Source organism: Heterodontus francisci, chromosome 5 (assembly GCF_036365525.1).
Source record: "Heterodontus francisci isolate sHetFra1 chromosome 5, sHetFra1.hap1, whole genome shotgun sequence".
Taxonomy (NCBI): domain Eukaryota; kingdom Metazoa; phylum Chordata; class Chondrichthyes; order Heterodontiformes; family Heterodontidae; genus Heterodontus; species Heterodontus francisci.
Window position 1 is genome coordinate 86,654,583 of NC_090375.1, and position 23,429 is coordinate 86,678,011.

Consider the following 23,429-nt stretch of genomic DNA (forward strand, 5'->3'; position numbering starts at 1 on the left):
ATCAATACTTCTCATGTGAATTCATGTTTAAAAGCTTTTAAAGAATGTTGAGACACATGATATGGGAAATGATAGACTGTGACAGGAACAAAGAAAAAAGAAAATTACAGCACAGGAACAGGCCCTTCGGCCCGCCAAGCCTGCGCCGATCCAGATCCTCTATCTAAACATGTCGCCTATTTTCTAAGGGTCTGTATCTCTTTGCTTCCTGCCCATTCATGTATCTGTCTAGATGCATCTTAAAAGACGCTATCGTGCCCGCGTCTACCACCTCCGCTGGCAACGCGTTCCAGGCACCCACCACCCTCTGCGTAAAGAACTTTCCACGCATATCCCCCCTAAACTTTTCCCCTCTCACTTTGAACTCGTGACCCCTAGTAATTGAATCCCCCACTCTGGGGGAAAAAGCTTCTTGCTATCCACCCTGTCTATACCTCTCATGATTTTGTACACCTCAATCAGGTCCCCCCTCAACCTCCGTCTTTCTAATGAAAATAATCCTAATCTACTCAACCTCTCTTCATAGCTAGGGCCCTCCATACCAGGCAACATCCTGGTGAACCTCCTCTGCACCCTCTCCAAAGCATCCACATCCTTTTGGTAATGTGGCGACTAGAACTGCACGCAGTATTCCAAATGTGGCCGAACCAAAGTCTTATACAACCGTAACATGACCTGCCAACTCTTGTACTCAATACCCCGTCCGATGAAGGAAAGCATGCCGTATGCCTTCTTGACCACTCTATTGACCTGCGTTGCCACCTTCAGGGAACAATGGACCTGAACACCCAAATCTCTCTGGACATCAATTTTCCCCAGGACTTTTCCATTTACTGGAGAGTTCACTCTTGAATTGGATCTTCCAAAATGCATCACCTCGCATTTGCCCTGATTGAACTCCATCTGCCATTTCTCTGACCAACTCTTCAATCTATCTATATTCTGCTGTATTCTCTGACAGTCCCCTTCACTATCTGCTACTCCACCAATCTTAGTGTCGTCTGCAAACTTGCTAATCAGACCACCTATACTTTCCTCCAAATCATTTATGTATATCACAAACAACAGTGGTCTCAGCACGGATCCCTGTGGAACACCACTGGTCACACGTCTCCATTTTGAGAAACTCCCTTCCACTGCTACTTTCTGTCTCCTGTTGCCCAGCCAGTTCTTCATCTAGCTAGTACACCCTGGACCCCATGCGACTTCACTTTCTCCATCAGCCTACCATGGGGAACCTTATCAAACGCCTTACTGAAGTCCGTGTATATGACATCTACAGCCCTTACCTCATCAATCAACTTTGTCACTTCCTCAAAGAATTCTATTAAGTTGGTAAGACATGACCTTCCCTGCACAAAACCATGTTGCCTATCACTGATAAGCTCATTTTCTTCCAAATGGGAATAGATCCTATCCCTCAGTATCTTCTCCAGCAGCCTCCCTACCACTGACGTCAGGCTCACCGGTCTATAATTACCTGGATTATCCCCGCTACCCTTCTTAAACAAGGGGACAACATTAGCAATTCTCCAGTCCTCCGGGACCTCACCCGTGTTTAAGGATGCTGCAAAGATATCTGTTAAGGCCCCAGCTATTTCCTCTCTCGCTTCCCTCAGTAACCTGGGATAGATCCCATCCGGACCTGGGGACTTGTCCACCTTAATGCCTTTTAGAATACCCAACACTTCCTCCCTCCTTATGCCGACTTGACCTAGAGTAATCAAACATCTGTCCCTAACCTCAACATCCGTCATGTCCCTCTCCTCGGTGAATACCGATGCAAAGTACTCGTTTTAAAATCTCACCCATTTTCTCTGACTCCACGCATAACTTTCCTCCTTTGTCCTTGAGTGGGCCAATCCTTTCTCCAGTTACCCTCTTGCTCCTTATATATGAATAAAAGGCTTTGGGATTTTCCTTAACCCTGTTTGCTAAAGATATTTCATGACCCCTTTTAGCCCTCTTAATTCCTCGTTTCAGATTGGTCCTACATTCCCGATATTCTTTCAAAGCTTCGTCTTTCTTCAGCCTCCTAGACCTTTATGTATGCTTCCTTTTTCCTCTTAGCTAGTCTCACAATTTCACCTGTCATCCATGGTTCCCTAATCTTGCCATTTCTATCCCTCATTTTCACAGGAACATGTCTCTCCTGCACGCTAATCAACCTCTCTTTATCAGCCTCCCACATATCAAATGTGGATTTATCTTCAAAGAGCTGCTCCCAATCTGCATTCCCCAGCTCCAGCCGAATTTTGGTATTGTTGGCTTTCCCCCAATTTAGCACTCTTCCTTTAGGACCACTCTTGTCTTTGTTCATGAGTATTCTAAAACTTACGGAATTGTGATCACTATTCCCAAAGTAGTCCCCTACTGAAACTTCAACCACCTGGCCGGGCTCATTCCCTAACACCAGGTCCAGTATGGCCCCTTCCCGAGTTGGACTATTTACATACTGCTCTAGAAAACCCTCCTGGATGCTCCTTACAAATTCTGCTCCATCTAGACCTCTAACACTAAGTGAATCCCAGTCAATGTTGGGAAAATTATCATCTCCTATCACCACCACCCTGTTGCTCCTACATCTTTCCATAATCTGTTTACATATTTGTACCTCTATCTGACGTTCACTGTTGGGAGGCCTGTAGTACAGCCCCAACATTGTTACCGCACCCTTCCTATTTCTGAGTTCTGCCCATATTGCCTCACTGCTCGAGTCCTCCATAGTGCCCTCCTTCAGCACAGCTGTGATATCCTCTTTGACCAGTAATGCAACTCCTCCACCCCTTTTACCTTCCTCTCTATTCGGCCTGAAGCATCGATATCCTGGGATATTTAGTTGCCAATCATGCCCTTCCCTCAACCAAGTCTCAGTTATAGCAATAACATCATACTCCCAGGTACTAATCCAGGCCCTAAGTTCATCTGCCTTACCTACTACACTTCTTGCATTAAAACAAATGCACCTCAGACCACCAGTCCCTTTTGCGTACATCATCTGCTCCCTGCCTACTCTTTCCCTTAGTCACGCTGACTTCATTATCTAGTTCCTTACAGGCTTTAGTTACTACCTCCTTACTGTTCACTGACCTCATTTGGTTCCCATCCCCTTGCCACATGAGTTTAAACCCTCCCCAACAGCGTTAGCAAAAGCACCCCCAAGGACATTGGTTCCAGTCCGGCCCAGGTGTAGACCGTCCAATTTGTAATAGTCCCACCTCCCCCAGAACCGGTCCCAATGTCCCAAAAATCTGAACCCCTCCCTCCTGCACCATCTCTCAAGCCACGCATTCATCCTGACTATTCTTTCATTTCTACTCTGACTATCACGTGGCACTGGTAGCAATCCTGAGATTACTACCTCTGAGGTCCTACTTTTTAACTTGGCTCCTAACTCCCTAAATTCTGCTCGTAGGACCTCATCACGTTTTTTACCTATATCATTGATGCCTATGTGCACAACGACAACTGGCTGTTCACCCTCCCCCTTCAGAATGTTCTGCATTCGATCTGAGACATCCCTGACCCGTGCACCTGGGAGGCAACATACCATTCGGGAGTCTCGTTTTCGACCACAGAACCGCCTATCTACTCCCCTTACAATCGAATCCCCTATGACTATAGCCCTTCCACTCTTTTTCCCGCCCTTCCGAACAGCAGAACCAGCCACGGTGCCATGAACCTGGCTACTGCTGCCTTCCCCTGGTGAGCCATCTCCCTCAACAGTATCCAAAACAGTATACCTATTTTGGAGGGAGATGACTGCCTTCCTGCTCTTTCTCTGCCTTTTGGTCACCCATTCCCTTTCTCCCTCAGCAATCCTAATCTGCGGTGTGACCAATTCGCTAAACGTGCTATCCACGACCTCCTCAGCATCGCGGATGCTCCAAAGTGAGTCCATCCGCAGCTCCAGAGCCGTCATGCAGTCTAACGAGCTGCAGCTGGACACACTTCCTGCACGTGAAGGAGTCAGGGACATCAGCCGTGTCCCTGAGCTCCCACATTGAGCAAGATGAGCGTAACACGGGTCTGAGATCTCCTGCCATTTTTAATCTTAAGCTTAACTTAGTTAAATGAAAAAGGAACGAAAAGTTTTTACCAATCTCACGATAAAAAAAAGAGAAATAGAAAAAGCCTTAGCTTATCTACACACCACCGAGTCCTTTTTTTTTGGTTAGAGGAGGAGGGCGGGTGAGAGACACTACACATGTAGTGTCTCGGGTTCAGAAACAGCCCAAATATATAGTTTTTTACTTACCCAGCAGCCCCCTGGTCCGCCGAAAACAAAAGGAAAATTAAGTTTAAATTGAAACTGACCTTCCCAGCTGATCACTCGCTCAGCACTCTCTGCTTCCGAATAAGCTGCTGCAATGAAAGGAAGGGACAGAGAGTACAAATCTAAGAGTAAATCAGCAGATAAGGCTAGAGGTTACAAAAATAAGAAAAGGACAAAACTAAACTCTCTGTATCTGAATGCACGTAACATTCGAAACAAAATGGATGAACTGCGAGCGCAAATGGAAATAAATAAGTACGATCTGATAGCCATTACAGAGACATGGCTGCAGCGTGACATAAAGTGGGACCTGAATATTGAAGGGTACATGACATTTAGGAAAGACAGGAAGCTAGGAAAAAGTGGAGGGGTGGCTTTGTTAATTAATGATGGTATTAGCGCAATAGAGAGCGATGATCTAAGTTCAGGAAACCAGGATGTAGAAGCAGTTTGGGTCGAGATGAAAAATGATAAAGGCAAGAAGTCACTTGTGGAAGTGGTGTACAGGATCCCTAACAGTAAACACACGGTAGGATGGGGTATAAAAGAAGAAATAATGGGAGCTTTTCAGAAAGTACGACGATAATCATGGGAGATTTTAATCTACATATAGAATGGAAAAATCAGATGGGCAAAGGTAGCCTAGATGAGAAGTTCATGGAATGTTTTCGGGATACTTTCTTAGAACAGTACGTTCTGGAGCCAACCAGAGAGCAGGCTGTACTAGACCTGGTATTGTGCAACGAGATAGGATTAATTAATGACCTCATAATGAAGGCGCCCCGAGGCCGTAGCGATCATAATATGATTGAATTTTCCATTCAGTTTGAGGGAGAGAAGAATGGGTCTGAGACAAGTGTTTTAAACTTAAATAAGGGCAATTATGAAAGCAGGCTAGCTAAAGTGAACTGGCAAAGTAGGTTAAAGGATAGGTCAATAGAGATGCAGTGGCAGACATTTAAGGAGATATTTCAGAATACACAATAGATACATTCCAACGAGAAAGTAAAATTCCAACGGGAGGACCCACCATCCATGGTTGACTAAAGAAGTTAAAGTCTCAAAATTAAAGAAAAAGCATATAATTGTGCAAAGGTGGCAGGTCAGAAGATTGGACCGAATATAAAAAAACAGCAAAGAATGACTAAAATATTAATAAGGAGGGAAAAATTAAAGTACGAGAGAAAGTGAGCTAAAAATATAAAAGCAGATAGTAAGATTTGCTATAGATATTTAAAAAAGAAAAGCATTAACAAAGTCAGCGTTGGTCCTATAGAAAGTGAGTCTGGGGAATTAATGGAAAATAAGGAGATGGTAGATGAATTGAACAGGTATTTGGCAACGGTCTTCACTATAGAGGACACAAATAACAGTAAGGAGAAGGTTTACCTGGAATGGGCAGGCTGTCTTATGAGGAAAGATTGGTCAGGCTAGGCTTGTATCCGCTGGAATTTAGAAGAGTAAAAGGCAACTTGATTGAAACATGTAAGATCCTGAGGGGTCTTGACAGGGTGGACGTGGAATGGATGTTTCCCCTTGTGGCAGAATCTAGAATTAGGGGTCACTGTTTAAAAATAAGGGGTTGCCCATTTAAGACAGAGATGAGGAGAAATTTTTTTCTCTGAGGGTGGTGAGTTTTTGGAATTCTCTTCCTCAAAGGATGGTGGAAGCAGAGTCCTGGAATATTTTTAAGGCAGAGGTAGATAGATTCTTGATAAGCAAGTTGGTGAAAGGTTATTGGGGGCAGGTGGAATTGTGGAGTAATCAGTTTAGCCATTAACTTATTGAATGGTGGAGTTGGCTCGAAGGGCCGAGTGGCCTACTCTTGCTCCTAATTTGTATGTTCATATGTATCCCAGAAATAGCTGTAAATCAGGAAATGGAAGGGAGGGAGGAACTCCAGAAAATTACAATCACCGGGGAAGTGGTACTGAGCAAGTTGTTGGAGCTGCAGGCTGACAAGTTCCGGGTCCTGATGGACTTCATCCTAGGGTCCTAAAAGAAATGGCTAGTGAGATAGTTGATGCGATGGTTTTAATTTTCCAAAATTCCCTAGGTTCGTGGAAGGTTCCATTAGATTGGAAAATAGTGAATATAACTCCTTTATTCACAAAGAGAGGGAGACAGAAAGCAGGAAACTGCAGGCCAGTTAGCTTAACATCTGTCAAAGGGAAGATGTTCAAAGATATTATTAGAGACGTTACAGCAAGGCACTTCGAAAAATTCAAGGTAATCAGACAGAGTCAACATGGTTTTGTGAAAGGGAAATCGTGTTTAACCAATTTATTGGAGTTCTTTGAAGAAGTAACATGTTTCATACGGATAAAGGGGAACCGGTGAATGTACTGTACTTAGATTTCCAGAAGGCATTTGATAAGGTGCCACATCAAAGGTTATTGCAGAAAATAAAAGCTCATGGTGGAGAGGGTAACACATTGGCATGGATAGAAGATTGGCTAGCTAACAGGAAACAGAGGGTAGGCATAAATGGGTCATTTCTAATTGGCTAGATGAAACGAGTGGTGTGCCACAGGGATCTGTGCTGGGGCCTCAACTTTTTACAATTTATATAAATGTCTTGGATGAAGGGATCGAAGGCATGGTTGCTAAATTTGCTGATGAGACAAAGATGGGTAGGAAAATAACTTGTGAAGATGACATAAGGAGGCTACAAAGGGATATAGATAGGCGAAGTGAGTGGGCAAAGATCTGGCAAATGGAGGGAATGTGGGAAAATGTGAAATTGTCCATTTTGGCAGGAAGAATAACAAATGTGGGAAAATGTGAAATTGTCCATTTTGGCAGGAAGAATAACAAAGAAGCATATAATCTAAATGATGAGAGATTGCAGAGCTAGGAGCTAGGATTTGGGTGTCCGAGTGCACGAATCTCAAAAGGTTAGTATGCAGGTATGGCAAGTACTTAGGAAAGCTAATAGAATGTTATTGTTTATTTGCGAGGGGAATTGAATACAAAAGTAGGGAGGTTATGCTTTAGTTATCCAGGGCATTGGTGAGACCAGATCTGGAGTATTGGGTACATTATTGGTCTCCTTATTTAAGGATGGGTGTAAATGTGTTGGAAGCAGTTCAGAGAAGGTTTACTAGACTAATACCTGGAATGGCGTATTGTCTTATGGGGAAAGGCTTGTACCTGCTGGTGCTTAGAAGAGTAAGAGGCAACTTGATTGAAACATATACGATCCTGAGGGGTCTTGACAGGGTGGATGTGGAAAGAATGTTTCCTCTTGTGGGAGAATCTAGAACTAGGGGTCATTGTTTAAAAACAAGGGGTCACCCATTTAAGACCGCGAAGAGGAGAAATTTTTTCTGAGGGTTGTGAGTCTTTGGAACTGTCTTCCTCAAAAGGCAGTGGAAGCAGAGTCTTTGAATATATTTAAGGCAGAGGTGCATAGATTCTTGCTAAACAAGGGGTTGAAAGGTTATCTGGAGTAGGCGGGAATGTGGAGTTGAGGTTACAATCAGATCAGCCATGATCTTGTTGAATGGCGGAGCAGGCTCAAGGGGCCGTGTGACCTACTCCTGCTCCTAATTTGTATGTTCGTATGAAATTATGACAATTTATTTGGATTGAAATTTGCATAAGCCTCGACAGTTAGAATTTACTATTCTATTAGAGGTGTGATTCTTTTTTTTTTATATATCTTCAAAATTGTCAACAGAACAGAGAATATTGAGGGCTAAACATTTGATCAAGAATTGTTAAAACAGCGCTAGCTGTACAGGTCAGCAAGTAACTTCAATTTTTAATTTCACAGCGTCTTCAAGAAGAGATCACCAAACATTCTCCAACATTGCAAAGAAATGCATTGTACATAAAATCTGTAAGTATTATAACATAAATGGCTATGTTTGATGGTGTAGTTCGGGTTCATTTGTAAGTTGCCAGTGGATTAAATATGGGCTTTAAGAAAAAAAAAGAGATGGATGTTGTACAAGCTCTGCACATGTAGTATTAATTTCAATAGGTAATGTTTTTAGCTGTATCTGTGAAATAAGATTGCATTTTCGATCAGGCCAGTACATCTTGTTAATTGTTGTCACTGCTATATTAAATGATTGGTAAAATGTATGTTTTATTCCCCTCATGTTTTTGTCACTTTTCTTGCCTCTTTTCTAAGATACTGTCCTCTTGCAGGCAGTCAAGATCCACAGACATCATCAGCCCTCCCATACAATGGCCAGTGAAAGAAAGAAAGAACTTAGCATTTATGTATAGTGCCTTTTACATCTTCAGAACATCCCAAAATGCTTTACAGCCAGCTAATTACTTTTGAAGTGTAATCATTGTTTTGTAGGCCATTCTTCATCTGTGAGCAGAGTCAGTGAGTGTTGGTAGGGCTAATATAAAATAAAAACAAGAAATGCTGGAACTACTCAGCAGATCTGACAGCATCTGTGGAGAGAGAAGCAGAGTTAACGTTTCAGGCCAACGACCTGAAACGTTAACTCTGCTTCTCTCTCCACAGATGCTGCCAGACCTGCTGAGTAGTTCGAGCATTTCTTGTTTTTATTTCAGATTTCCAGCATCTGCAGTATTTTGCTTTTATTTTAGTGTTGGTAGGGCTGTTGTCCACAGGGGTATCACAACTGAGCCCAATCCTATCTTTCCTTAATGCGCATGGATGTACACTTCCAACAAGAATTACTAGTTGGTGATTGTGCGAGAGGATCTGTTCAGATTTTCCCCCTTTCCCCCAACCCCAAACTTGGGAATACTGTGGCTAATTATTGTTGTACTCCTACAATCCAGGCAATTGGTTAGTTCAAACACAGGATGAAATAATATTTTTTTAAAATTAAATCTTTAACCAATTCAACGACTCTTGGATGATAGTAACTTCCATACAAATAGAATTCTTTCTTCACTTTTCCGTTTAAAGTTTTTTTTACCCCCACATTGCAATGCTTTAGAGTATCAGTCACTGACAGCAAGAAATGCAGGTTTGATTTTCTGCCCCTACCTCCCCATATGCTATTGAGAAAAAAAGATTGGCCTAGAACCATGCTGTGGATGTGTTTTGAGCAGCAAGGCTATTAAAACTGTGCAGATGTTATTGATTTTTCTTTGTTTTCTGCAGAAGTACTCTTTGCTGTACAATTTTTTAAATATGTCAGATGTTTGTGGAAATATACAGATAAGTTGCACAAACTGATCAAATCTTTTTGCAGTTCCAATGGGTAAAGCATTGGGATGAATTGTAATACTGTGTAACCCTACATGTGCTCTAATTAAAGTTTGATCATTTGAATTTTTATTTCATTTAATTTAGTCTAAGATTCAGCGTTTGCCTGCCTACCTTACGGTTCAGATGGTGAGATTTTTCTACAAGGAGAAAGAATCTGTAAATGCCAAAGTTCTCAAGGTTTGTAATTATGGTCTATCGCAGACCAACACATCAGTTGTTTGAAAAACGATATCTACAGTTGATTCCTTTAAATGCCCATTTCGCAGATTAAGCAACCTTACTTACAGCATTCAGGCTTGGGCTGCTAAGTGGCAAGTAACCTTCGTGCCACACAAGTGCCAGGCAGCGACCACCTCTGACATCCAACAAGAGAGAATCGAACTAGCTCCCCTTGACATTCAACACCATTACCATCACTGAATCCCCCACTATCAACATGCTGGAGGTTACCATTGACCAGAAACTGAACTGGACCAATCATATAAATACTGTGGCTACAAGAGCAGGTCAAAGACTGGGAATTCTGCGGCGAGTAACTCTCCTCCTGATTCCCCAAAGTCTGGCCACCATCTACAAGTCAGGAGTGTGATGGAAAACTCTCCACTTGCCTGGATGAGTACAGCTCCAACAACACTCGGGAAGCTCAACACCCTCCAGGACAAAGCGACCTGCTTGATTGGCACCCCATCCGCCGCCTTCAACATTCACTCCCTCCACCACCAACGTACAATGGCAGCAGTGTGTACCATATGCAAGATGCACTGCAGCAACTCACCAAAGCTCCTTCGACAGCATCTTCCAAACCCACAACCTCTACCACCTAGAAGGACAAGGGCAGCAGACGCATGGGAACACCACCACCTGGAAGTTCCCCTCCAAGCCACACGTCATCCTGACTTGGAAATATATCGCCATTCCTTCATTATCACTGGATCTAAATTCTGGAACGCCCTCCCTGACAGCACTGTGGCTGTACCCGCACCAGATGAACTGAAGCGGTTTAAGAAGGCAGCTCACCGCCACCTTCTCGAGGGCAATTAGGGATGGGTGACAAATGTTGGCCTTGTCAGCAATGCCCACATCCTATGAAATGAATTAAAAAAAAAAAAAAAATTTTGCTTGTTAAGTTATTCATTTTGTTTGGTTGAAAAGCAGACAGCAATGCTTGGGAGATTCATTAAATTGAAGTCTTCCAAATGCATCCTCTCTTGAAATAAATCTAATAATAAAGTACTCACAAAAATTATTCATATAGCTTTTGTTTAAGAAAATGCAACTAACATGTTATGTGCAGTTAACATAGTTATCAGATTATCGTCAGGTACTGGTGCTGTTCTCTCACAGTCCTTCAAAAATTATATTGATCTGGCTTAGAAATATACTGGAATCAAAGTTAGGAGGAAGAACTGGGAGAGTTACTCCAGACGTATAATTTTTCCAGACTTTGATACATAAAGAATAGGAGTAGGAGTATGGCATAGGTCCCTGGAGCTGGTTGTTTTTATTCATTTGCGCGATGTAGATGTTGTTGGCAAGGCTAAAATTTATTGTCCATCCCTAATTTCCCTGAATAAAGTGGTGTTGGGTCACCTTGAATACAACTAAGTGGGTTGCAAGGCTATTTCAGAGGGCAGTTAAGAGTCAATCACATTGCTGAGCATCTGGAAACTGGGTAATGTTTTCAGATTTCCTTAAAGGGCATTAGTGAAAAAGATGGATTATTATGGCAATCTAATAGTTTCGTAGTCACCATTACTGATACTACCTTTTATTCCAGATTTATTTAATTGCCGTAGATTGATTTGAACGAATGTCTCTGGGTTCCTAGTCCAGTAACATACCACTATGCTGCTGTACCCTTCAGTAAGATCATAGACCGCAACTGCACTTTCTCACCTAATTCCCATATCCCTTCATTCCCTTAGAGTCCAAAAATCTATCAATCCCAGCCTTGAATATACTGAACATCTGCGCCCATCTTAGTGAAGAAATTTCTCCTCATCTCAGACCTAAATGGCTGACCTCTTATCCTGAGATAATGCCACCCAGTTTTCTTCTCCCCACCCCCCCTTGGGCCGCCGCCTCCCTTCGGATGGATCACTTTCCCTGTGGAGTTTTTATTTCTCAATGGAATGGATATTCATTGACAATTATGGAATATTTCTTTGTGTTCTCTACTGCTTACCAACCATTATACCTTTTAATCTAATTTCCCAATCTGCCTTAGCAAATTTTCCCCTCTTTACATTTAATACTCTCGTTTTGGTCTTAATTATGTTACACTCAAACTCAATGTGAAAGTCTATAATTCTGATTACTCTTCCCCAGAGGATCCCTTACTATGAGCTATAAGATTACTAATTAACCTTGTTTCGAATGCATTCAGTGAACTTGTGCTCCAAACGACTTTTGCCAATTTGATTTATCCAGTCTATATGGAGATTAGACTATTATTGCTTTCCTTTGTTACAAGCTTCTGTTATTTCTTGATTAATACTCTGTCCAACACTGTAGCTACTGTTAAGTGGCCTATAAGCGACTCCCGCCAGTGTTTTCTGCCCCTTGTTATTTCTTATTACCACCCATATCAATTCTCCTGTTGCCCCCTTTTTAAATTGGAACAGCTTGTTAAATTTCCTGGAACCATTTCAGGAAATTGCCTTCCAATGCAAATATTTATTTAAAGCAATGTAAGAATGCAGTGAAGAGGAGATAATTTGGTGCCAGCTCTTTGCTAGACCAATCCAAATGATATCCCAGAAATACTCAGCAGGTCTGGCAGCATCTATGGAGAGCGAAACAGAGTTAACTTTTCAGGTCAATGATCTTTTATCAGAACTTTAGATCAAGCTCTTGCTTGATCTACTCTGTGACTCGCATACCATGTTTAACCCATAACTGCACTCTGAAGTGATGAAACAAGTCTGTCCGTTATATCAAACAGCTACAAAGAATAAATTTAAGAAGGCCTGCCAAAAAAAATTCCTATTCCTAACTCTATCCATTTGGATTCTGTATCCAGCTTTGTTTTGGATGCTTTTTCTATTCATGTAGTTACCACTTAATCTTGACTACAATTTTTTCCTAGTTTTCTTATTTAAATTGTTGACCTCACTTGTTCCTTCTCCAACAATGTTTTCATCTCATGACTTCAAAGCTTGTTTCTTTCTATATTTTACTAGATCAATTAAATTTATTGATTGTATTTCAACAGCTTCATTAATCCTACTACCTCTGTAGTGCCATTGCTGGATATTTCCCATTTCCCTGTCATACTGGTTTAAATCTGTCCCACTGCTTTATTTATCCTTTATAAGGATGTTGATGCCATTTCCATTCAGCTGAAAACCACCCCTTCTCAATAGCATTTCCTTGTCCAAGCTCTGTCCAATGCCCTTTAAATGTGAGACCTTCCCTGCCCTGCAGCTGCTTATTGATCTGCCTAATCTTCCTCCTTAAAGTGCCTATTGTGTGCCACGAAATGCAGTCTGCCTATAACTACCCTTGAGGTCTTGCTTTTTATTTAGTGTCTATCTGCTTAAATTCCCCTACAATCTAATAAATTTGAGTACCAGTTGTTAGGGTTTGCAATTTTAAAGCTTAGATTTGGAAAAGTATTAGTTTTGTTTGAAACAGTTTGTACGTGTGCTTAGCTTTAGTTGACCGGTCATTGTCATCTTTGTAATTTGCTGTTCAATAAAGTAGCTTCTAACCTCCAGCATTACAAATTATATTGGAGATTTTTGCAGCAGAAGGTCATTTAAAGTAAACAACTTTGTGGTTTAATTTCCGCAGCAGTTCCTGGAACAAATTTGTTTTGTTATTGTCCTCAGGATGTCAAGTTTCCTTTAATGCTGGATGTGTATGAACTATGCATACCAGAGCTACAAGAGAAAATGATTCCACACAGGTCAAAATTCAAGGAGCAAGAAGACCGCAAAGTCAACCTGCAGACAATGAAGGTAATCTGTGAAGGACCATTCCTGGGATTTAGCAAAGGGCCTTCTTTGGTGCTGCTTGGCTGATTACATAATTGCTTAATGAATCGGACATAAAGTTGATCTGCCAAACTGTTTTACAGGGCATTAAATACACAATGAACATGAATGAGATCATGCCATATAATATTTTGCATGAAATCAGCAGTGATGTTCTGTTCTAAAAGTAAAGCTTTTCTGTGCTGAGGAATGGGGTGGCACCCATCAAGCACTCCTGGTCCAGGTGTAGCATAGTTAATTGTACAGCAAAACTCCCACTACCCCAACAATGGGCTGGATTTTGTTCTCAGTCCGACGTCAGGTTCCATGGCTGGGGGTTGGCGGTGGTGGGCCAGAGAATCGCAGCGGCCCATCACGGAACCAGTCGCCGGGATTGCTGGGCCCGATCTTCCCAGGGGTGGGGGCGCTGGCTGCCGTGAATATGCTAAGTGGCTGCCCGCCGCAGAATCGCAGTGGCACAGGTCCTGTGCGGGGAGGCTGCCATTTTGTGCACCTGCTGCTGCAACAAAATCCAGCCCAATGTGTGTCAGCCCTGCTTCAGAACAGAACAGCCACCCTTCCCATATATTTATTTCCTACATTAGTTATCCTGTAGCTGCTTTTGTGTTTGCAAATGTATTCTTAAAGTACATGCAATTTTAGTGCTGTGACCATGCCAATTTGGATCTTGATTGATGTTGCCTAAACTCATTTCACAGTAGCATCTTTACAACTAATGGAAGGAGTAACAGTCATCCCCTTAGTCCAAGCACGATTTGATCCAACAATAAAAGGCTATTATCTATTCAACTCCACCACTTTGATCCTTATCTGACCTTTTCCTCACATTATTCAAAAGAGGAATCATGCAGATATATTATCTTAACTGCTGAAAACCAATGCATGGAATTTGAAACTTAAATCTTAAGCACAAAGTTACGATGCCATTGCATTGACTAGTTTTGAAATCTGACAGAAAACTGGTGGTCTGTTTTGTAAGTAAATATTTCTGAAAGTGTTGGGAGAATGTAAAAACTTCTGCTTCAAAGTTATATTGCCCTGGTGGGTAAACATTGTTGAAAGTAATCCAGTGAAAATTATATTTCAGCAAGTGTTATTTGGGTCTGGATAGATCAGTAACATAAAGTTAAAAACAGAAAACGCTGGAAGTGCTCATTCGAACATACGAATTAGGAGAAGGTGTAGGCCTCTCGGCCCCTTGAGCTTGCTCCACCATTCAATAAGATCATGGCTGATCTGATTGTAACCTCGACTCCACATTCCCACCTACCCCCCGATAACCTTTCACCCCCTTGCTTATCAAGAATCTATCTACCTCTGCCTTAAAAATGCTTAAAGAGTCTGCTTCCACAACCTTTTGAGGAAGAGAGTTCCCAAGACTCACAACCCTCAGAGAAAATATTTCTCGTCATCTGTTTTAAATGGGCCACCTCTTAATTAAGGAAAGCCAGCATGGATTTCCTACGGGAAAATCATATTTAACTAACTTGCTAGAGGGTTGATGAGGGCAATGGTGTACAAGGACTTTCAAAAGGCATTCGATACAGTGCCACACAACAGACTTGAGCAACCTTGTAGCTCATGGAATAAAATGGACAGTAGCAACATGGATATGAAATTGGCTGAGTGACAGGCAACAAAGAGTAGTGGTTAATGGATGTTTTCTGGGCTGGAGGAAGGTTTGTAGTGGAGTTCCCCAGGGATCAGTGTTGGGACCCTTGCTTTTCCTGATATATATTAATGACCTAGATCTTGGTGTACAGGACACAATTTCAAAGTTTGCAGATGATACGAAACTTGGAAGCATTGTGAACTGCGAGGAGGATAGTGTAGAACTTCAAAGGGACATAAACAAGTTGATGGAATGGGCAGACAGGTAGCAGATGAAGTTCAATGCAGAGAAATGTGAAGTGATTCATTTTGGTAGGAAGAATATGGAGAAACAATATAGAATAAAGGGTGCAATTCTGAAGTGGGTGTGGAAGCAGAGGGACCTTGGTGTATATATGCATAAGTCATTGAAGGTGGCAGGACAGGTTGAGGGAGCGGTTAATAAAGCATACAGTATCCTGGGCTTTATTAATAAGGGATAGAGTACAAGAGCAAGGAAGTTATGTTGAACTTGTATAAGGCACGAGTTCAACCTCAGCTGGAGTATTGCGTCCAATTCTGGGAACGCACTTGAGGAAAGATGTGAGGGCATGGGAGAGAGTACAGAAAAGATTCATAAGAATGGTTCCAGGAATGAGGAATTTCAATTATGAAGGGAGATTGGAGAAATTAGGACTGTTTTCCTTGGAGAATAGAAGGCTGACGTGATTTGATAGTATTCAAAATCATGAGGGGTGTGGACAGTGCAGATAGAGAGAAACTGTTCCCACTTGTGAAAGGATCAAGAATGAGAGGGCACAGATTTAAAGTATTTGGTAAGAGAAGCAAAAGTGACATGAGGAAAAACATTTTCATGCAGCTAGTCTAATGATGGCCATGAAACCATTGTCAATTGTTGTAAAAACCCATCTGGTTCACTAATGTCCTTTAGGGAAGGAAATCTGCTGTCCTTACCTGGTCTGGCCTACATGTGACTCCAGACTCACAGCAATGTGGTTAACTCTTACATGCTCTCTGAAATGGACTAGCAAGCCACTCAGTTGTACCTAACCGCTACGAAGTCAATGAAAAGGAATGAAACCGGACGGACCACCGGGCATCGACCAAGGCACCGGAAACAACAACGGCAAACCTAGCCCTGTCGACCCTGCAAAGTCCTCCTTACTAACATCTGGGGGCTTGTGCCAAAGTTGGGACAGCTGTCCCACAGACTAGTCAAGCAACAGCCTGACATAGTCATGCTCACGGAATCATACCTTACAGACAGTGTCTCAGACACTGCAATCACTATCCCCGGGTATGTCCTGTCCTACCGACAGGACAGACCCACCAGAGGTGGCGGGACAGTGGTCTACAGTAGGGAAGGAGTTGCCCTGGGAGTCCTCAACATCGACTCCGGACCCCATGAAGTCTCATGGCATCAGGTCAAACATGGGCAAGGTAACCTCCTACTGATTACCACCTACCGCCGTCCCTCAGCTGATAAGACAGTACTCCTCCATGTTGAACACCATTTGGAGGAAGCACTGAGGGTGGCAAGGGCACAAAATGTACTCTGGGTGGGGGACTTCAATGTCCATCACCAAGAGTGGCTCGGTAGCACCACTACTGACCGAGCTGGCCGAGTCCTAAAGGACATAGCGGCTAGAATGGATCTGCTGCAGGTGGTGGGGGAGCCAACACGAGGGAAGAACATACTTGACCTTGTCCTCACCAATCTGCCTGCCGCAGATGCATCTGTCCATGACAGTATTGGTAGGAGTGACCACCACACAGTCCTTGTGGAGACGAAGTCCTGCATTGAGGATACCGTCCATCGTGTTGTTTGGCACTATCACCGTGCCAAATGGGATAGATTTCGAACAGATCTAGCAATGCCAAAACTGGACATCCATGAGGCGCTGTGGGCCATCAACAGCAGCAGAATTGTACTCAACCACAATCTGTAACCTTATGGCCTGGCATATTCCCCACTCTACCATTACCATCAAGCCAAGAGACCAACCCTGGTTCAATGAAGAGTGCAGGAGGGCATGCCAGGAGCAGCACCAGGCATACCTCAAAATGAGGTGTCAACTTGGTGAAGCTACAACCCAGGACTACTTGCATGCCAACCTGCATAAGCAGCATGCAATAGACAGAGTTAAGCGATCCCATAACCAACGGATCAGATCTAAGCTCTGCAGTCCTGCCACATCCAGTTGTGAATGGTGGTGGACAATTAAACAACTAACTGGAGGAGGTGGCTCCACAAATATCCCCATCCTCAATGATGGGGGAGCCCAGCACATCAGTGCGAAAGATAAGGCAGAAGCATTTGCACCAATCTTCAGCCAGAAGTGCCGAATTGATGACCCATCTCGGCCCCTTCCTGAAGTCCCCAGCATTACAGATGCCAGACTTCAGCCAATTCGATTCACTCCGCATGATATCAAGAAATGACTGAAGGCACTGGATACTGCAAAGTCTATGGGTCCTGACAATATTCCGGCAATAATACTGAAGATCTGTTCTCCAGAACTTGCCGCACCCCTAGCCAAGCTGTTCCAGTATAGCTACAACACTGGCATCTACCCGGCAATGTGGAAAATTGCCCAGGTATGTCCTGTACACAAAAAGCAGGACAAGTCCAACCCGGCCATTTACCGCCCCATCAGTCGACTCTCAATCATCAGTAAAGTGATGGAACGTGTCTTCGACAGTGCCATCAAGCAGCACTTGCTTAGCAATAACCTGCTCAGTGATGCTCAGTTTGGGTTCCGCCAGGGCCACTCAGCTCCTGACCTCATTACAGCCTTGGTTCAAACATGGACAAAAGAGCTGAACTCAGGAGGTGAGGTGAGAGTGATTGCCCTTGACATCAAGGCAGCATTTGACCGAGTGTGGCATCAAGGAGCCCGAGCAAAACTGGAGTCAATGGGAATCAGGGGGAAAACTCTCCACTGGTTGGAGTCATACCTAGCGCAAAGGAAGATGGTTGTGGTTGTTGGAGGTCCATCATCTGAGCTCCAGGACATCACTGCAGGAGTTCCTCAGGGTAGTGTCATAGGCACAACCATCTTCAGCTGCTTCATCAATAACCTTCCTTCAATCATAAGGTCAGTAGTGGGGATGTTCAGCACCACTCGCAACTCCTCAAACACTGAAGCAGTCCGTGTAGAAATGCGACAAGACCTGGACAATGTCCAAGCTTGGGCTGCTAAGTGGCAAGTAACATTTGCGCCACACAAGTGCCAGGCAATGACCATCTCCAACAAGAGAGAATCTAACCATCTCCCCTTGACATTCAATGGCATTACCATCGCTGAATCCCCCACTATCAACATCCTAGGGGCTACCATTGACCAGAAACTGAACTGGAGTAGTCATATAAATACCGTGGCTACAAGAGCAGGTCAGAGGCTAGGAATCCTGCGGCGAGTAACTCACCACCTGACTCCCCAAAGCCTGTCCACCATCTACAAGGCACAAGTCAGGAGTGTGATGGAATACTCTCCACTTTCCTGGATGGGTGCAGCTCCAACAACACTCAAGAAGCTTGACACCATATAGAACAAAGCAGCCCGCTTGATTGGCACACCATCCACAAACATTCACTCCCTCCACCACCGACGCACAGTGGCAGCAGTGTGTACCATCTACAAGATGCACTGCAGCAACGCACCAAAGCTCATTAGACAGCACCTTCCAAACCCGCGACCTCTACCAACTAGAAGGACAAGGGCAGCAAATGCATGGGAACACCACCACCTGCAAGTTCCCCTCCAAGTCACAAACCATCCTGACTTGGAACTATATCGCCGTTTCATCACTGTCACTGGGTCAAAATCCTGAAATTCCCTTCCTAACAGCACTGTGGGTATTCCTACCCCACATGGACTGCAGCGGTTCAAGAAGGCAGCTCACCACCACCTTCTCAAGGGCAATTAGGAATGGGCAATAAATGCTGGCATAGCCAGTGACTCCCACATCCTATGAATGAATAAAAAAAAAGTGTGTTTAGGGTCTGGAATGCGCTGCCTGAGAACCTGGTGGAGGCAGGTTCAATTGAAGCTTTCAAAAGGGAATTAGACAGTTATATGAAAAGGAAGACTGTGCAGGGTTATGGGAGAAGACAGGGAAATGGAACTGAGGGAGTTGCTCTTTCAGAGAGCCTGTGCGGGCACGATGGGCCGAATGGACTCCTTCTGTGCTGTAATGATTCTGTGAAATAGTGATCCCTCGTTCTAGATTCTCTCACAAGAAGAAACATCTACCCTGTCAAGATCCCTCAGTATCTTCTATGTTTCAATCAAGTCGCCTCTTACTCTTCTAAACTCCAGCGGATAAAAGCCTAGCCTGTTCAACCTGTCCTCATAAGCCCATTCCAGGTATTATCTAGTAAACCTTCTCTGAACTGCTCCCAACGCATTTACATCCTTCCTTAAATAAGGAGACTCAGCAGACCATAAGAACATGAGAAATAGGAGCAAGAATAGGCCATACAACCCCTCAAGCCTACTCCGCTATTCAGTAAAATCAAGGCTGACCTTTAATGTCAACTCCACTTTCCAGTCCAATCTCCATAATCCCTTGATTCCCCGAGTCCAAAAATCTATATCTCGGCCCTGAATATACCCAAATACTGAGAACTCTCTGGGGTAGACAATTCCAAAGATTCACAACCCTATTCTTGAAGAAATTTCTCCTCATCTCAGTCCTAAATGATTGGCCCCTTATCCCAAGACTATTCCCCTAGTTCTAGACTCTTCAGCCAAGGGAAGCCATTTGTCAGCATCTAACCTGTCAAGCCCCCTCGGAATCATATATGTTTCAATGAGATTTCCTATCGCTGCTCTAAATTCCAGAGAGAATAGACTCAATCCACTCAACCTCTCATCCCAGGAATTCATCTAGTGAACTTTCGCTGCACCATCTCCAAGGCAAGTACATCCTTAGATAAGAAGACCCAAACTGTGTACAGTGCTCTAGCTGTGGTCTCACCAAAACCCTGTACAAATGCAGCAATACTTCTTTACTCTGGCAGTCCAGCCCTGTTACAATAAAGGCAACATGCCATTTGCCTTCCTTATTGCTTGCTGTACCTGCCAGCTGTGTTTCTTGCACAAGGACACCCAAATTTCTCTGAACATCAACATTTAAGTTTCTTGCCATTTCAGAAAAGTCTACTTTTCTATTCTGCCTACCAAAGTGAATAATCTCTTATTTCCCCACAACATACTCCATCTGGCACCTTATTGCTCACTCACTTAATCTGTCTATATCCCTTTGCAACCTCTTTGAGAGTGATTTAATGTAGACGATGGGAGTCTTGCCTGCTGGCTGAAGCGCCGGCGAGAGCCCCATGGCGCCTCTGCTGGGGAAGGCCTCCGTATTATGTGCCAATTAGGCACTTAAAGGAACAGCAGCGGGTCTCCCCTGAGGTTAAGGACCCTGATGATGGAAGTCCCGCCTGCTGAGAGGTGCTGGCCAATCAGGGGCTAGCAACTCCCACCGAGCAGCACCACTGTAGAGGTAATGGACCCATTGGAGGCAAGGGACCCAGGCCACAGGTGAGTCAGGGTGGGATGGGTTTTGTGGGGGGAGGGGGTGTGTAGGGGGGTCGGCAGCAGGGCGGCTCTTGCCTCCCCACCCCTTCCCGATGCCGAATTCCTCAATCAGGCACAAAATACCTTTGAATGACACCCCGCCCCCCCGCAAAACCACCGGAGCTGGCAAATAACCCACACGGGTTTGTTTAGCCTGCTTCACACTTGGCGACAGGCCAGTCTACCACTGGGCTAATACTGGCGGCAGCGTGATGGGGCACTTAATTCGGTATTAATTTCCCACTTAAGGGCCTCAGTTGGCAGCAGGGTGGGAAGGCCGTCCACCCACTTTCCTGCCAGGGATTCAACTCCCACCACCATCTCACCGATTAAAAGCTCTCCCTGCCTCCATACTCGTCATGGGGGAGAATGTTAAATTCCCCCCTGTGTGTCGTCCTCATAGCTTACTGTCCCACCTAGCTTTATACCGTCAGCAAATTTGGATACCTTACTCTCAGTACCTTCATCTAAGTAATTTATATGGATTTTCGCTGAAGTCGCAGCACTGATCCTTACGGCACCCAACCAGTTACAGTCTGCCAACTTGAAATGCTCCATTTATCCCTACTCTCTGTGCCTAAACTAATCCTCTAGCCATGCTAATATATTAGCCCTAACCCCATAACCCCTTATGTGGCGTCCTGTTGAATGCCTTAAGAAAATCCATATATCCAACATGCACTGGTTCCCCTTTAGCTACCCTGTTTTTTACAACCTCAGAAAACTCTAACAAGTTGGTCAGACATGATTTCCTTTCATAAAAACATGTTGACTTTGCCTAATCATTCTATGATATTCTAAGTGCCTTGTTAACACCTCCTTTTAATAATTGATTCCAGCATTTTCCCGATGATTGATGTAAGGCTAACCTGTTTTCTCTCCTCTTTCTCCCCCCCCCCCCCCCCCCTTGATTAGCAGTGTTACATTTTCTACCTTCCAATCCACTGGTACCGTTCCAAGGCATTTTGGAAGATGGCAACCAGTGCATCTGCTATCTCTGCATCCACCTCTTTTAGGACCCTAAGCTGTAGGTCATCAGGTCCAGGGGATTTGTTGGCTTTTCGCCCCATTTGGTATTAATTACTTTAAGTTCCTCACTGTTACTAGTCCCTTAGTTACCCACTATTTTTGATATGCTTTTTGTGTTTTTTTATGAAGACAGATGCAAAATATTTGTTTAACATGTTTGCCATTTCCTTATTTCCTATTATAATTTCTCCCGTCTCAGCCTGTAAGCGACCAACATTTATTGTTGCTACTCTTTTCCTTTATACATACTTGTGGAAGTTCTTAGAATCTGTTTTTATATTTCTTGCTAGTTTATTCTCATTCTATATTTTCCCCTTTTACCAATTTATTTTGTTCTTTACTTGTTTCTAAAACTCACCCAATCCTCAGGCTTACTACTATTGTTCACAACATTATAAGCCCCTTCTTTTAGTCTAATACTCTCAACTACTTTGGTTAACTGCAGATGGATCACTTTTCCCATATAGTTTTTGTTTCTCAATGAAATGTATTTTCTGTTGAGTATTTTGAGTTATTTCTTTACATTTGCCATTGCTGATCTCCCATTCTACCTTTATAATCTATTTTCCCAATCAACCTTCCTTAACTCGCCCCTCATACCTAGGTAATTGGCTTTATTTAAGTTTGATAAGTATGTCACTCTCAGAATTTCACATTAAGTTTCAGTTATGATCACTCTACCCCACAGGATCCTTTACTATGAATGACTAATTATCCCTACATCATTGCACAATGAAAGATCAAAATTAGCCTTATCTGATGAAAGGTCACAGACCTGAAATGTTCACTCTGTTTCTCTCTCCACAGATACTGCCAGACCTGCTGAGCATTTCCAGCATTTTCTGTTATATTTTATATTAGCCTTATACCTGGTTGATTCCATTACGTATAATTCTAGGAAACTGTCTCGAATGCATTCTATGAGCTCATCCTACAGGCTACCTTTGCCAATTTGATTTGTCCAATCTATATTAAGATTATCGCATTACCTTTGTTACTCCTGTTATTTCTTGATTAATACTCTGAATAGGTCAAGCAGCATCGGTGGAAAGAGAAGCCAAGTTAATGTTTCAGATTGATGACCATTCATCTGAACATGAAATGAATTGTTGCTTTTTGTTCACCCAACCTGGATCGTAGCCACTTTTAATTACTAAAGTAGATTTTTTTTTGTTTACTAACACATTCATTTTTATTATTAGGCTGACACTAAAAATGGAAGTGGAGAGCCAAAAGAAGTCAAGTATGCACCATTTTATTTCCCTGATGGTAGGTAGATAATTAATACTTTGTTTTTAATGTGCAACTGGTCCAAATGTCCTGAAGTTTGAAGTAATCAATCATTACTGAAGTTGAACAGGTTTTTATTATTAAGGTATGTTTTGGGTAACTTTGTTTTTTAAAAAGCAATTAAAGTTGCATGAAAGGGCCAACTTCCCAAAGTGTGTTTTGCAGCTATCAGGCAAGACTGAATGAATGATTATAAGAGATTACATGATGTATTGTGGGTCGATTTCATCAGTCCATCCGTGGGGCTTGCCACACAAATACGAGTAGGAACATTAACAAAGATGGCTAAAGCATGCAGAACTTTCCAAGGGAGCTTAATTGCATAAAAATAAAAGCAAAATACTGCAGATGCTTGAAATCTGAAATAAAAACAAGAAATGCTGGAAATACTCAGCAGGTCTGACAGCATCTGTGGAGAGCGATGCAGA

At 43.1% G+C, this 23,429-nt stretch overlaps 1 protein-coding gene across 2 annotated transcripts in view; it reads left to right on the forward strand.

Annotated features, from left to right (window-relative positions):
- usp14 (ubiquitin specific peptidase 14 (tRNA-guanine transglycosylase)) overlaps positions 1-23,429 on the forward strand; it is a 95,358-nt gene that overhangs the window by 44,819 nt on the left and 27,110 nt on the right. For both annotated transcript variants that reach the window (XM_068031725.1, XM_068031726.1), the window contains exons 11-14: positions 8,055-8,120; positions 9,570-9,662; positions 13,319-13,447; positions 22,914-22,980. In XM_068031725.1, coding sequence (XP_067887826.1) covers positions 8,055-8,120; positions 9,570-9,662; positions 13,319-13,447; positions 22,914-22,980 — 355 coding nt within the window. The remainder of the gene's footprint in view (positions 1-8,054; positions 8,121-9,569; positions 9,663-13,318; positions 13,448-22,913; positions 22,981-23,429) is intronic.